This window comes from Trachurus japonicus, chromosome 15 (genome assembly GCF_045865225.1).
Source record: "Trachurus japonicus isolate A0001 chromosome 15, Traja_1.0".
NCBI classification, from domain to species: Eukaryota; Metazoa; Chordata; class Actinopteri; order Carangiformes; family Carangidae; genus Trachurus; species Trachurus japonicus.
The window spans coordinates 21,646,914-21,662,833 of record NC_140921.1 but is presented as its reverse complement, the minus strand read 5'-3'; the positions used below and the strand labels follow the sequence as shown (position 1 = coordinate 21,662,833).

General features: G+C 39.8%; 1 protein-coding gene across 1 annotated transcript; it reads left to right on the top strand.

Moving 5' to 3' along the window:
* The first annotated feature begins 2,973 nt into the window (after positions 1-2,973).
* Positions 2,974-15,630, top strand: pik3ap1 (phosphoinositide-3-kinase adaptor protein 1). The gene is made up of 17 exons (XM_085800464.1): positions 2,974-3,103; positions 3,999-4,403; positions 4,951-5,180; positions 5,409-5,553; positions 5,657-5,799; positions 5,900-6,032; positions 6,202-6,398; positions 6,715-6,889; positions 6,981-7,043; positions 7,145-7,399; positions 7,508-7,564; positions 9,013-9,206; positions 9,305-9,377; positions 9,550-9,717; positions 11,734-11,804; positions 12,939-13,054; positions 14,862-15,630. The coding sequence occupies exons 1-17, from the start codon at positions 3,073-3,075 to the stop codon at positions 14,977-14,979; spliced, it is 2,574 nt and encodes an 857-aa protein (XP_085656590.1). The 5' UTR covers positions 2,974-3,072; the 3' UTR covers positions 14,980-15,630.
* The last annotated feature ends 290 nt before the right edge of the window (positions 15,631-15,920 follow it).

Here is a 15,920-nt window from a genome sequence, read left to right as displayed (position 1 = left end):
TCTGCTACAAAAGAGATTTTGTGACTCTGAGTAACGATGAGTTAACTTTCAAAATAATTTTTGCAAAGGTTTTTAAATAATTATAAAAAACATTAAATATGCATTTAAAAGAAAGAATACCTCAACAGTAGTTAAATAACCTCATGTTGAGTCCCATATTAAGCAGCCCAGGGAACATCTGCTCAGGTAGAATAAAACTACAAATACGGGTCTGGTCAGTCAGTATACTGTAGTAAAATGTTAAAGTTTCCGTATGTAACGTTGACTAATCTTGTGCCAGTGCAGCAGACTATCACAGTGCTGTTGGTCTGTGCGTGAACTTTTGTGCTCCGAGAGGCAGGATGTCAGATCTCTGCTGTGAACTGACGCACACTCTGCAGCAGAGTGGCTCTGTGTGCTGAAAACACACTGAGGACTAAAAAGACAGGATATTGGATAACAAGGTTAAAATATAGGAGCAAAAATATTCTCTTATTAAACTCAGGCTGCAGGGATTTGATTTGAGCCACCTAATAGATAGTGGTTTCAAGGGAGCCCAAACAAAAGGTAACGGGCCGGTCATGCTTATGGTAGCTAATGGCAGAGTTAGAAGAAATTAGGGGATTCTTTTTCTACAGGAAATTGTACTTAAAGGCGGGTCATGGATCACCCTGCTCTTCACAGGCAGTTTCAGAAGGCAGAGAGTGAACTTTTGCTGCGGCCATTAAAAGGTCCACATTGAAGAAAGAGGTCAGAGCAGAAACAAAACTAATTGTATTATTGGAGAAAAGCAGGGCTGTGCAAATTGATTTTGTGGCTGAAATTCACGGTTAGACAAGTGAATAAACTCTTGTCTTGTGATTCTCTAACTATGATTAGAGAAAATGAAGACCGAAGGCCGTGCAAAACCTACGCGTTCTTGCCAAAATCAACCGAAACCCCCGACAAAAAGTTGTAAACCTTTTTTGGCTTTGGTTACACAAGTGTCTGGAGGGTTGTGGAGGTAATTCTCCCAACGTGTGATGGTTTGTATTGATGGCAGTGGAAACAGTTGTTGCAGATGCTGCCACAGAAACCTCTGTGAGAGCCGCGCCGGGCCGCCATCAGGCTCATCAATTCCTCGTACAACGGCCGTGATCACTCATGATTGCTTTGTGTATATTGGCGTTTACCTCACCGTCTAATTGGTGCAGTGGGCCTAAGCCATGCCAGGAAAATGTACCTCAAACGTAGCCTTCGACACTTTTTGCGAGCAGCATAAGTATGCGTGAAAATGGGTTTAAGCTCTCCAGCTCCTCTGTAGTTTGTGGCCGCAACCCTGCTCACATTTTTGACTGAGCCCTCAGTCGGTTGATTTAGATTTCGATCCACTGCGAGATCTCAGAGAGAGCACCATATAAGGCATAAACACACATAAAAAGACATACAGTAAACATATCGTACTATATAGAAAAGTAGAGGGTGCTTAGACGCTGCCATGCTGAATCCAAAAGTTCTATATAAAGACTTCATCGCTACATAATTCAATCTCTCCAAAGCAAGACAGGCTACATCCACATTACCACAGATCATACAGTAGGTCAGTGTGTTTTTCAGAAGAGCGCCGTCATCCCTCTGGTCTGCAGAAGTCCAAACAGTTTTCCTCTGTTGATGTGGCCTGGTGGTGTTTTCTCTGGTCATGTTTTTTTTTTTCTCCAGTAGTTTTCTTGCCAAGTTAAGATGCACAAACCAACTCCCTGTAATTAGTTCAACTGCAGTATGTTGTTGTCCTTCCAGCCAAAAAGTGCATTTTAATAACACCCATGTTAACATTAATGCTTAAGTATCTTCTTGTCTCACCTGCACACACACACAGTCACTGGATTCCTCATCTGTACAGTACAGTTTGCCTTGGCTTGTACTGTAGTGACTGGTTTCCTCTGGTTGCACAGTGACCAGTAAAGCGTGCTGACCTGACCTGTGTTGTCCGTCAGTGTGGCTGATTGTCTGCTGCCCTCTAGTGGAGATTCGAGTGTGGTGCCTCACGCTGAGTTTGTGTATGTGTTAGAGTAGCGGAAAAGTTTTTGAGGAATCTAGAAGTTCACATACCAAGAAAAAATTACAACATACAGATGATTCATTCAGTTCTTTGACTCATTCATGCAGTCGTTCGCTTGCTCTACCAAAGAATTAGTTTGTGTATCGTCACTGACATACTGACCGAAAGTGAAAGGTTACACATGAACAGATGTGACAGTTTTTCAGCACTGAAGTGATAATGAATATTAATAATAATGAAAGAACTTGGGGCTAAAAACACACTCATTAAAGTTAAGTGAAGCAGTTTATTAATACGTTTCACATTCTATGAAGTCATCATGGTTGTTTTATATTCAACTTAACAGTGACCCATAAACAGGGTATGCATACATCAGCTACATCTGCCTATAGTTTACATTTCTGAGATAATAAAGTTTCATGTTCAGACAACAACACCATTGTGTTGCTGTATTGAGGTTTTTGTGATACAGTATCGCACTCACTGTGAAACACCTTGTTAAGGAAGTGAAAAAACGGAAGAAGCGTGTGACTCAAACAACAGGTGAATTGGCGTATGCATGGATTTGTGTGTCTCTATGTGTGTGTGTGTGTGTGTGTGTGTGTGCGTGTAGAGCATTTTTGAGAACAGAGAGCAAAAGAATCAAAACTATTTCCAACACTAAAACGAGGCTCATGATGTTAATCAGTTTTCTGTGCCAGCACCGTATCAAGAACGCCCCCATGACTTTGTCATTTGGTTTATTTCATGTATTTTTTTTGTCCTGAACAATCAACAAATGAAAACACCAGAGGGCTGGTTGCACACTCTCTGACACGACACACTGGTGCATTTTCTCACTTCTTCAACTGTTTCAGGAAGTGGGGCCGTGTCACCAGAATCAGGAAACTAAGTGTTGCTATTAATACAACTGAGCAAAAAGGCTATAGCTGATGACAGCTAATGTAGTTTCAGTTGAGGAGGAGAGAAGTTGCAGCAAACACGAGAAACTAAAAAATTTCGGCGAACGATGCTCCATCTGAGGTGATTTTGGGAACTTTTGAGTCTTCACAACTATGGAGGAACCTGTCTCAAGTATTCAATCAGGTGAGTACGACCTAGTTTCCGTAACGTTCAAGTTAGTTTCATGTATGTGCATAGCCAGGAGATACGTATATATTTACTTAAAAGCTGCTTTTCGCTGTTGGTCAGCAGCATGAACAGCCTTTTAATAATGTTTTATTTCTTTTTAAATATGATGCATTTCTTCAGTTGAGCTGATTTTAAACAGAACTTTCACTCACCGATCTTTACTGAGCTTATATACTGTATTTAAAAAAAAAAGAGGAAGCAAGCATCTTAGCTTTCCTGTGCCATTATATTAATAGGTCACTTATATTATGATTTACCACATGTCTAAATTTAAGTCAGTTATGTTAGTGGTTCATTAACAAACAGATGGCAAGTCTCTCCGGCCTGCCTGCCGTCAGTGGGAACTGTGATGAAGGTGAATATTCGTGTTGGATTTCTTTCCCAGTTAGCGTGTACAGAGGTGAACTTGACCTGATTAAACACTGTAATGAGTCAAACAAAATTACTCTGACCAGTGTTGACACAGTGCAATGTTTGCCCAACACCTTGTTGACTCTGCGCTGAAATATCAAACAAATCAGACATTGATTCTCTAACCACAGTCACCTTGACATTCCACAGCCGGACAGCTGGTATGTTGTGGAGCATTTCCACGACAAACACTACCTGCTGCAACATGGAAACCAACACATAATATGGCCAGTGTCGAATCATTAGCGTAATGTTCGAGCTGATTACAAGATTGTGATTCATGTCTCATGCCGAGGCTGGATCAGTGAGGTTTAAGAGGAACTAATTACTAATATTTTCCAGTATATACTTTGGTAAGGTGGTCATGACACAGTTTGAATGCATGTACTGTACATACTAATCATACTGTAATATGTTCTGTTTTCCAAATCCCTCTCAGGACATGAGCTGTTAATCCTGCACACGGCCGAGGCGCAGGAGTGGGCCACGTATCTGCAGCAGATCTTGAAAAGTAGCAAAAAATTCCGCAAAAGGTCGATCTTGCTGTACACGGTCGGCCCGGCCGATCAGCTCCACGGGTACAACTTTGACAACTTCCACAGTAGCAAATGCATCGTGGTGCTCCTCACAACAGCGTTTCTGGACATCCTCTATGAGCCTGAACTGCATGGAGCAATGCATAGACTCCTTTACCCACCACACAGGGTGGTAGTGCTACTGTGCGGCATCTCAGAGGATGACGTACCCAGAGAGATTTTTGAAGACTGGCAGAGCTGGAGACAAATCAGCGCTGATGACGAGCCCGCTGTCTATGTCTCCACCATTTTGGATTCCATCGCTGACAGTATGCAACATTTCACCTCACACTTCACACTTATGTGTGTCTTTAAATATATAACAGCCATTTGATAATCAGCTTTGAGATTATATTATAGTTATTATTATAGTATAACTGATTATAAGGTCAATTCATCCATAATACAAGAGACAATAGACATTTTGACAGTTTTAAAGGTGTATATGGTAAAGATTTGACATAAAAATAGACTTTTTGCCCTTTACAGAGGCAACATTCTCATTAATCAGAATCATAAAGGGATGTGAGAGATAGAACGGGGAATAAACAGTGGATTCTTAAATGTTTTGAAAAATACCAGTGAAATCGTGTCTCTGCTGCGGTGTGGGAGGTGGTTTCAGAGTTGGATACTTCTACTTTAAGCAAATGAAACCAAAGTATCTTCAGAAGTAAAACCAGGGGGTTTGTTTTGTGCACGAACCGAGACTCTCACCTTTTAGGGTAAACAAAAACATCTGTAGTCTTTGTAGAATGATAAGTGCCCATCAAAGCAGTTCATTTTCTGATAATCATGTCCTTGCCTTTGTATGCATAGGTAAACGAGCAGAAGCTGAAGATCTGAACGACGTGTACATCTTACCAGCCCTAGATGAAAATCCCACCATTGATACAATAGAGGAAGTGGTGCCACAAGAGCAGGAAGAAACTGTCCCACAGATTGAAGAGGTGCCTGTGCCCACGGAGACTTCAGCAAGGCAGGAAATTAGCACACCTCCGCACACTCTCACCTGCCTCACCGTTCAACCAAACAGAGTTCTCTGTGGGGTAAGGCTGAAGGAATTACATCAAAGTAAATTTTAGCGAGAACAGAGCTGCATCCAAGTAGATACTCTGTGTCATAAGTTTGTTATTTAACATTAATTTACGCTTTTTCTTAATTTAATAAAGACACCAATATATTTAGGATTTGCATTGTGTCACTGTTGTTGAGTGAAACAAAAATAAATAATTACCAAGAAACTATGTTAATTCTGTTTTACTTCTCTGTTAAAGGAGCAGGAGACACTGTTTATCATTCTCACTCAGAAAGTAGACAGTGAGTCGGTACCAGAGGTGGAGTTTTCATCTGGAGGAAGAGCTTCAAAACGGGTCCCAGGCACTGTGGAGAATGAATACACTATCAGTGTTACTGCACCTGGCAAGTATCTCCAGAGGGTCATGTGACTTTCAACTGTTACCTGAACTGTTAGCTGAGTGCAAGATATTGAAAGCGTTTCTGTATTTTTCTTGTTCTCATGTAGACATGCCTGCTGGAGTGGTGTCACTCACCATGCATACTGACCATGACTCCTTCAGCTTGACACCTGTTACCTACTATACCAATATGAGTGAAGTCAGTCGGTGTCTTGAGAATGCTACCGATCCTGTTAACTTCATCTGCCAGGTGAGACATGATGAGTGTGTTGTTGCATTGTTGGCTGTTTTTGCTTGTTTAGCCACAGCTTCTCTAATTGTGTGACTTTTTCTTTTTTTTTTACTTCCAGGCCTTCAACTTGTCATCCAATGCAACAGAATCGGTGGACAGCATGCTGTCTGAGTCGTTAAAAGAGAAGATGCCTGCAACCAGTCTTCAGCTGTTTGGAATCAAGCAAATTGAAGAAGAAAATATGGCAGCATGTGAGTTCAGTCTGATTTCTGATTGCAGATGTATTACAAGAACAGCATTAGTGCCTGTTTGACCTTTTACAATAAAATTACAGAAAGTAAAAGCATCTTTTAAGAGGGTCAGGATCAACATACAGTCATTTGAATATTTGTATCTGATTGCTTTTCATGCTTCGTACAGATCAGCGTAATGAGGAGCTTCCCACGCTGCTCCACTTTGCTGCTAAATACGGACTGAAGAAGCTGACTACCATTCTCCTAAAGTGTCCCGGAGCCCTACAGGCTTACAGTGTAATGAATAAATACGGAGACTACCCAAACACGCTGGCAGAGAAGAGTGGCTTCTCTGATCTAAGACAGTTCATTGATGAATTTGTTGTAAGTCAACTGATAAAAACCTTTTCTTATTTTATTTTGTGGTAACCTACAAAGTGTTGGATATTTTCCTCTGGCAGTGAGGCTGTGCACCCTCCTTTTGTTCTACCAACACTGATGTCCACTGATGTCACCATGTCAAGCCTGTGGGGTTACGAGCCTCTGTATCTCAACTCAAAGTACTGTATTTCTCTGATGATGTGTGTCGTACCACATGGCATCAGGATGTGCAGTAAAATCTTGAGGTGCCACATGCAATATTTGCATCCCTCTTGGGAACACATGACTCATTGTTTGTTTCCTGTTCAAACAAATCTAGGAGACAGCCGACATGCTCAAGTCTCACATCGACACTGTCAGCACAGAGGAGACTGCCGAGGTGTATGAACGCATGTCGGCTACATCTGAAGATATCATGATGAAGTTCTCAGGTTGTTCAGAGGACATCTATGAGTCCATGCTGGGGATCGACCCTGATTGTGAAGAGGACCTATGTAAGATTAGTTCATATGATTTAATGTATTGGATTTAACAATGATGGTGGTGGTTAGGATTTTACTGATGACCACTGTGGTGTTTTATCAGATGAGGCGATGAGTGCAGTGGATGAGAACCCTGAGGAGGCCATGCTTCGGAGGTTTTTCCAAGGTAGACATCTGAACAACTTCAAAATGAATCACCTTAAACTGAAACACTGTGTATGTAAAGTGTATTACAGTAATAATATGTGATTATGCTTTATCCTCTAGCAAAACCTCACGACAATGTAGTCCTGGACAACGATAGGTACCACAGAAATGAAGAAGAGGAAAGGAACGATCAGAATGACTTAGATCAAATTGAAGAAGAAGAGGATCCATACAACATCTGTCCAGAGGACATCTATGATACTGTGGATCCGAACACTAGCTACGACCCAGTGATTATTAACCGTCCACCGGCCCCTATCCCCAGATCTGAGGTTGAGTCTGAGTCTGAAAGGCCAATGACCTACATTTCTAGAGGTATTCTGCAATTTCTTTTTATTTTACCTAAAATATTTTCTTCACACATGTTTTTTTTCTTTTTCATAAAACTCCTGGCAAAAATAGATAACTTGATGTTTTTGACAGTATTTTCAGATAAAGATACATCCCAGAGTAAAATGATGGACATGGGATATCCTGCAGGTAAAAATGAATCTTGCTAATAATCTACTGTAGTCTGTGTGAATGCATGAACCAAATATTTTTGGATTTAGCCTGCCTATAACTTTATCATATTGAAAAGCAAGTGATTGAGGACAGTAGCTTCACAGTCTTATTTGACATTATCTCTTGATATTTAGGTATGCTTATTCACCAGTGTGTGATAACAGTCATCACTATGCATAGCATCAACCTTTAAAACATGACTCTTGTCAAATTACCCATACATGACCAATGCTTCCTTTGTGCTATTATTGCTGTCATATACATGCATGCACATCAAGCAGGTCGAATAAAGAGGTTAGAGCTAATTGTGCGTTGAGGCATTTTTAGCCTAGTCTCTGAGAGAAAAGCATTTTCACTTGTCACAGCAGAAGAAGTGCAGTCAGGGACAACACAGACAACTGTGCCAGTGGTATAGTCACGACAGTGAAAGCATCTGCCCAGTGCCAGAACCTGGGAACTGGCTCACTTAAATGGGATAAAGCCATTATAAATGTTGTACCTTCTCTGCCTTGACAAGATGTTTGTTGTCAGTAGAAATGTTTTATGAGTCTCTAATATCATCTTCATGCTCTTACAAACCCTCTACAGTGAATTAGCTGATCCCTAAGTCTAAAGTAGCAGTCAAATTAACTTAATCACAGTGTACATGATGCAGCGCAGGTCAGGGGCAGGCAACTTGAATTTTAAGGAATTTATCAGAGAACAAATGACAATATGTGGGGTGTGGGGTGAATCTTCCTCTTCCTCTGCTGGCTGAGAGGGTGAAACCTTGCTGAAGTGCCAAAATAAATAAATAAATAAATCATGTCAGCGGATGATGGTTCTACAGAGTCTCCTGACAGAGGGAAATAGAAGGAGGCGGTGGATTAATAGCCACTTATTGGTGAAGTTTGACTATTATGATCTTCCTGAAACAATCAATAGAGGCCAGATTCACACAACATAAAAACAGGACAGGACATAAAAACCATGCAACCATTTACCATAACAAAGATAAAATAGTTCCTCTGCAGAGTTTCTATGGTTGAAATAAAGATTCTGGGTACTTCCATTTTTAGGGTTATGTTAAAATGAAATTGACATGTTGTCCTGCTCTTATGATGCCATGACTGGCTTCCACGGTGCCAAAGTGACCGGTTTTAAAATTATTTTTGTGTTCCAACATGTTTTATTCATGTCCTGAGATTATTCTGTGAAGTCTACATATTAACGTCCTTCCTTCATCAGTGTTTTTTAATCAGTTAGTTTGACTCAACCAGTGAACTTAGTTCTTCCTCTGCATCTGCTTTCCCTATAAAACTGGGTGTACATCTTGAAGGTTTTGTATTAACCGCTCCCAAAAAGGTTTTTTATGTTTTCACTTGGTACGGAACAATGGATTGTGGAGGATTTCACTAAGTTTGACATGTTTTTCTCTCCTCCAGCTCGGCCTGTGGTGGAGGCACCAACACCTGTCCATGACCCCTATGCTGGGATGAAGACCCCTGGGCAGAGGCAGCTCATATCTCTGCAGGAGAGAGTGAAAGTGGGGGAGATTACTGTGGATGAGGCCGTCCAGGAGTTCAAGGCCTGGCAGTTTGACCATGAACGGAGGTCAAGTTCCATACGCTATCAGCAGGTATAGGTCAATTACAGGAACTTACATAACTTAAATTTTTGGTTTATTACATGGTGAATGAATACATCTGATGTGACGTGCTGTTTTTTTTCCTGCAGGAAAATCTGAAGAAATTACGAGACAGCATCACCAGGCGTCACAAAGAGAGAGAGAAGACAGGAAAGGATCTCGGTAGAATAATTTGACTCATCATTTGAATATTTATTTGAAACTTGTGCGTCTCCAGGAGACATGCTGATGATAAACATGTCTTACTGTGATAAAATGATTTATTTATGAGCATTTAATCACATCCTGTTGATTTCAAAAATGCTAATATTTGATGTCGTCCATCCCTTCCTAGAATATGAGATAAGTGCCCCAATGCAGAGGAACTTATACTGGGGCTCCACTATGACGTTAGAGTGCGCTGTGTACGAGCCGTCACCCAGAGTGATGGCCCCGCCCCCTCCTGTGGCCCAGGTGATCCAGAGAGGCAGCTGGAAGACAGGGAGCACCTCCAGTACATCAAGTGAGTCCTGATGCTTTATTTCTTTCTTTCTTTTATTCCTTTTCTCCAACACAGGTGTCAGAACTGTGGCTGAACAGAGGGACCAGTACAACTTTTCAGTCACTACCCTTTCTGTCGATGATTTAATGTCTGACCCACAACTGCTTGCTATGTCACTTCCTGTCTGCACATGACTCATGTAAAAATGGTTTGCAAAACTGTTAAATATAACTAGGATTACAGTACAGTGATGCTATATGCTGTGTGTGTTACTGGTTTGTGTGAGCGCGGACTACTACAGTACAACCATGCTCAGGCAAACTGATCAGTCTTTTCTGTGCATCGCTTTCAGGTTGAGGTTAGAAGAAAGTGACAAAAAAAACGATTCAGGGGAGAAAGGTAATACTCAGGTGTTAGTATTGAGGCAGTGGTGATACTAGAAGCAGGCAGACGTGGAACTGGTCGTAAACTCAACTTCTGAGTTGTTGTAACTTGAGTAGCGTTGGCCATGTGTTGTCATTGTTGGTGCTGTTTCCCCTGTGGACACCGCTGCAGTGGGAGGTAGAAAAAACTGGAAGTTAAATCCAGAGGAATCATTTAAAACTAGATAGACTAAAGTGGTGATTAGAGTGGACTCGACTGAAGGATGTGACTTTTTCCGTGTACCAGCTGGAGGGATATTTGTCAGGATTACATTTCCCCTCACTTAATAGTCATAATAAATGGTGGCCAACTCATTACCTGTGGGACATTATATCTTTTTCTTGTAACTTTCCAATAACACAAAAAGTTAAAGCTTTTAAAAAAATAAATAAATAAATCAGATGGCAGCAGATTGAGGTTTGCTGCCGGACAGAGACATTGTTGTTCCGTCTGTGAATGCCATTATTTCCACCAACCAGATTGCCCAGTGTTTCCTCACAGTACGTGATGTGCCATCAGTCACATATATCTGAGAGAGTTGGCCTTTTGCTCATGGATTTCCTATTAATCACCCACCCACACCCACATACTGTAAAGCTATTTAAAAAAAAAAAAAAAGTTGCACCCTCTGACCTTGATAATGTCTCAACTTCTGTTATGACAGTGTCCATTTCTGTTGTGTATTTCAGTCAGTTAACACTGCCTCTATAAACCAAATGAGATCAAATTGGAGAAGGAAAGGGGAAAACAAATCGCTCAGGGAGCTCTTGGTATTTGGTCTTGAGGAGATTCATACTTGTTTATTCTCAACATTGTCTCAAATTAAAGTCATGCACACACTCAGCTATTCAAAGACAGAATTACACAAGAGATTTCCTTATGTGGGCAAAACTGCTTCAATGCTTTGCCCAGAGAAAACCAGCCTGAAATATTAAAATGTGTCTGAAATACTTCCTCCTTAACAGTTTAGCTAAAAAAAAAAACACACTCACACACTTGTTTACCAGAAGAAACAGGAATTTCCCACAGTCAAAGTAGAGTTTGATGAATGGGGCTTCTTCTAGATCTCATCAGAGATTTAGCAAATAGATTAACCCCTAACAGTCAAAGTTTGTTTAAGTTATATTGTTTGTTTAAGTTTTTTTCACTACATCATTAATGTTTATTTTGCGAGTTGGCTTGTACAGTAGCACTGGCAAAAATGAACTGTCAAATGAACATAAAATATGAATTTTTGGTTGTTTGCATGTGAGCGGGAACTGTCACTTTCAATCCCTCAGCTTTGTACCTTATTTTTCACACAAGCTTGCTTAGAAGAGAATAAAAATATTTAGGACAAACAGTGGTTTCAGATGTGTTTACATGTTGTTAGGTTTTGAGGAATTAATATTAACATCCTCAGGACTTTAGTCTGTGTGTTCTTTGCAGGCTTCTCCTCTGTTTAATCTCACTCTAATGCCTCGTGCAGACATGTTGACATGTGTTGTTCAGCCTAATCGTGCTGTGGGACCCGAAAAGATATTTTTGTTGAAGTGCTCTTACAGCATAATTCACCACAAGCACAAGAAATCACGTGTCTTCTTGCCACATTAACCTGTTTGTTCTTTACGGCAGGCACTGAAAGCAACAGACTCAGTACACACAGCGCTCTTAGTTTCAGCAGCGGGACTGAACCTGAGTTTGAGGTAAGTCCTAATTAACAACAGAAGCATTTTCATCTTCAGTGCTTTTGGCAACAAGGCTACACATGGACCTGCCACCTTCTGCATCAGAAACTGCAGTACCGGGCAGAACCTGTCCGACCTTTTATTCTGCACTTGTTACATGCAGCAGAGAAGTAAACTGAAACTCTAAAGTTCAGTTTTATACAGTGGACTGGACACAGGCTACTTCAGCTTTTCAGATCCTGTGTATGTTCAGGTCTACCTGTGCATTAGAGTTGCACTGGCAAAAGACTCAAACCACAGGACCCATGCTTTCCTCTCTGCTGAAATCTTTGAATCTTGGCTCACGTTGCTCAATAGTTTCTCAGAAGTAACTTGTCAGAGTGTAATCAGAACTGTGATAAGTTTTCCTGTAGACCTCCGTTCGAACACTAAACTCCCTCTCATATCACACAGACCCTATGTAGATCAGAAGAGGGTAGTAAAATCAACTATTACTACTACTACTACATCACTATACGGTAACACTTTAGTTAGCATTAGTTAAGCATTAAATACTGAATTCATCATTTATAACACATGAATACTCATTAGTATGTAGTTTATAAACACAGTTAAAAATGTTTTACTCCTCATTGATAAGCACTAACTGTATTTATAAACTACATACTAATGAGCATTTATGCGTTATGAAGAATTCAGTATTTATTAATGCTTAACTAATGCTTAATAGTGTGTACTTATTATAAAGTGTTACCCAACTGACAACATATAACACAACATAAATGTAGTGATATAACACTTTTTGGCGTAATTTATCATCTTCACCATTAAAATCTGTTATAAATATCATCAGCTCATTCAGGAGAGTCATACTAGTACTTGTATTTATTATGTGCTTATAAATAATTAAAATAAAAAAATAAAATGAATAATAGATATTAGTTTTGCTTAAATTATTAAGCAATTATCAAGAAAGTATTGGTTTATATTCCTGTGGATCCACTCCATTGTTTCTGTACTTCAAACTGTAGGTGTCAGGTGGAAGTCAGTTTCAATATGGCTCCTCCCAATTCCCATTTTTTAGTTTTTTTCCTCCCACTTTTATAGCTGTGGTAATGACATATGTAATTTTTTTTGTTTTGTTTTTTCAAGGACGCAGTAGAGAGTCTCCCTCCTCCACCGCGACCTCCACGGCCGTCTAACGGCGCACCCGACGTTCCTCCACCCAACATTCCTCCACCTAGGATTCCTCCACGGATCCCAGAAAGGTCAGTCTGGAGCCTCTGATCTGACTCTTGAGGGAATGTGATGCAATACAATTACATAACTAAAAACTACAGTGCAGCAATTACGTTCATTGTATGATGCAAAGAGTGTGTGTATGTGTGTGTGTTTTAATGAACTGCAGCATAGATAACAGTAAATATAGCAGAGATGTAGATAAGAGATTATTGTTGCATGACGGAGACAAACTGAGTGATGAAGAATCTACAGGCGGCGTTGTGAGAGACAGTAGGTGGAGAAAGAGGAAATGTTCACCCACCAGTAATTCACAGCTGCACTTTTGGGAGGAAGCCAAAGTCAGAAAGTGATGAAGCTGTCAGTGTACCGTACTGAGAACATTTAAAAATAAAAGCCAAAGACTAGGTGACTTAAAAAGGGGTTTGTTCTGAGTGGCTTTGATCAATTCTTGTAACAACAGTCTGATAACTATAAATGATAGAAGTCTCATCTCTAAAAAAGAAGAAGAAAAAAAGCACTGCATGTACAAACTCTGCTACTGTAGATAAATAAACTCTGGTGCAGCCTTACTGTACCTTGTTCAGCTGGGAACATGTCATATCATTATATTGTATTGCACTTTACATATGGGTGTGTACTGTACACTGGATCTATATTTGTTCTGATTTAATATTATCTTTGTGAACTGTTTCTTTATTCATTATAACTACAAGCTAATTCTGTCTCTGTGGCAGGTGTTTACTTACCAAGTAGACACAGGAGGAACAGGAAAATATGGTTCAGAAAGCAGCTCACAATATTGTCATAAGTTGTATGTACTAAAAGACATTTCCTAGATACATTCAAGTGTGATAATAACAGAAAACTTAAACAAGCCCACCCTTCTCCACTGCATGAATGTTTAAAGCTGCTAACAGTGTGGTGAAGTCTTTCCGTGTGGGTTTCATTCTGTGTGAAACTGTACCAAGAAGTGTTAGCTTTGCGCACAAAGTGTGTTTAATGTCTGCTGAGACACTTTGTGTGAACATGTGAGTTAAAACTGAAAATCATAACTTCTGCTAAAACAGTATTTTACATTTTGACTTACTTCAAAACAAAACTGAGAGCCAAACTACAGTAAGTGTGGGTTGTGGTAATCAGTGGGAGGAACTACAGTATCATGTGAAAGTTGGAGTTAGCAGCTTTTGTCTGTATTTGGTAATGAGAAACGTTTTTGATAGTGGACATCTTGTGCATTCAGTTCATTTCCCCTTACACCTAACTGAAGCTGTAGCTAAAAAGTAAATCTTAAATCTTAAATCCTACTGAAGCTAACTATCTTAACAGGAGCACTGACCAAGACCTGAGCTTTTCTTTTTCTTTTACTAATTATATTATAGCTGTAGTAAAGCTGCCTTTCTCTGCTTATCACACATTTAAATGTATAGATCATAATTTAGACTTATTAAGAGAATGGATGGATGGATGGATATTGATATCTGTACAAATTTGAAATTTGTCCAAACAAGAAAGGAAAGTTTAGTTTGTAGAAACAGAAACAACATTTCTGACTATATAGCAACCAATTTATATACTTGTTTAGCCAGTGACTAATCTCTTACCAAGTGAAGGTTGAAGGTGAAGGTGGTCAAGCTGTAATTTCTGTAGTAAATAAATGGTTAAGTATATTGTTTGATATATTAATTTCAATCTATGTTTATATGTTATTGCTGCTGCCTTTTTCTTTACCTTTTTGTTTTTATCACAAGTCTGAGGTTACACCCAGTCTTTACTGTATATTTTCTGCATCAGTGGCTGACTTTACGGCATTGTGTGTTTGTGTGTGTGTTGCAGAGTGCCGGAGAAGATGCTAAATGAGCGCTACATATCGTGTCCTACCCGTGCACTTCCTCAAAGACCTGCTCACAGACAAACAGCCATAGCACCTCCCGTACCTCGACGCCTGCGGTGATCCACGCATGTCCACTCCACCCAGAGTTATTGGATATTTAATTTTTATATGTAAAAGTGAAGGACGTGTTGGATATTATTCAGTGTGTGTGTGGTCCTGTGAACAACCACCAGGATTCAACATGCTGAAGACACATGGAGAGATCGTTGTTCTGTTTGTTTATGCTTTTACTGATTTTTATGTATCACTTTACTCAGGAGAATAATTCAGCCCCATAATATTGTGTTTGTTTGAGTGAGAGGGTTTGTCTTTGTGTATGTGTTTGGTGTGTGACTGAGTGAGTAATATTTAGTTTATATGGCACCCTATTGTTTTTGAATGTAAAAAGTGTACCTGTAATAATTAAATAAATAAATTCTGTGATATGATAACAAAGGGTGTTATAGGTTGTGTTTAGGTGTTTAGTTTAATCACTGTTTGTTGTTGATGTCCTGTTAAATGAACTGAGCCAGTACCATTAATTATGTTCACTTCACCAGAGGAATATGTATATACCACCCCAACCCGACCCCCCACCCACAATATCACACTATATCTCTCTATATGCATGGATGATAAAATAAACTTTTGAGGGGGGTGGGGGTATTTTTTTGTACATCAGTCTCTGTGTTACCTCATTAAGAATAAGTTGTATATTCATTTTATTGCGTGAATTCATCCATTTGAGTAGGCTCCTTGACGACCACCGTTGGTTTATTCCTTGTGCAGTGTGAGGTTTGGCCACTGGGTGGGGCTCTTTATTCTCTCTTTATCTCTTTAGAGATGGAAACATTTTTCACACGCACTCTGTGTGAACTTTGTAGGTTGATTCTGTCTCTTTAAGAGTTCAACCAAAATAACGAATGCCTTAATTGGTATTTATATTAAATAACTCTGACTGCAACACTGAAGTCCTATAATGAGACATATGCACAAAGTCTGAGTGATATTAGCCAGGTAGG

What these genes read in the sequence shown, in the direction of transcription:
- pik3ap1 (XM_085800464.1), top strand. Translation starts at nt 3,073, where the DNA reads ATGGAGGAACCTGTCTCAAGTATTCAATCAG. An exon ending in TGATTGTGAAGAGGACCTAT is followed by an intron (nt 6,890 to 6,980) that starts GTAAGATTAGTT and finishes GTGTTTTATCAG; the next exon opens with ATGAGGCGATGAGTGCAGTG. An exon ending in GGACATGGGATATCCTGCAG is followed by an intron (nt 7,565 to 9,012) that starts GTAAAAATGAAT and finishes TCTCTCCTCCAG; the next exon opens with CTCGGCCTGTGGTGGAGGCA.